The sequence below is a fragment of the Apaloderma vittatum genome, unplaced genomic scaffold (genome assembly GCF_000703405.1).
Source record: "Apaloderma vittatum isolate BGI_N311 unplaced genomic scaffold, ASM70340v1 scaffold26726, whole genome shotgun sequence".
Taxonomy (NCBI): Eukaryota; Metazoa; Chordata; class Aves; order Trogoniformes; family Trogonidae; genus Apaloderma; species Apaloderma vittatum.
The window spans coordinates 8,497-8,765 of NW_009723740.1; the positions used below are offsets into that span (position 1 = coordinate 8,497).

General features: G+C 63.6%; 1 protein-coding gene across 1 annotated transcript in view; it reads right to left on the reverse strand.

The window, feature by feature from the left end:
- KLHL10 (kelch-like family member 10) overlaps positions 1-269 on the reverse strand; it is a 7,017-nt gene that overhangs the window by 4,984 nt on the left and 1,764 nt on the right. Inside the window, 1 exon segment of the mRNA XM_009872241.1 lies at positions 6-269. This exon segment is cut by the window's right edge and continues 36 nt beyond it. Within this exon segment, the coding sequence (XP_009870543.1) occupies positions 6-269 (264 nt within the window).

The following is a 269-nucleotide window of genomic DNA, read 5'->3' on the forward strand; positions in this document are numbered from 1 at the left end:
AGTGCATGGGTGCCACCTCCCGCCACGTCTTATGAAGCGGGTCGAACTGCTTGACCCTGCTTACGCAATCCACGCCGTCGAAGCCCCCGACAGTGTACACGAAGCCTTGCAAATAAACGGCGCTGTGGTAGGCGAGGAGGCCTTCCTGCTCGCCCTTCACGGTCACCCACTGGTCTGCGCGGGTGTCGTAGGTCTCGATGGCGTTGATTGGGCTCCCCCTGCTCCAGCCCCCAATGGCAAAGAGGACGGCGAAGGGCAGGCGAGGGCGG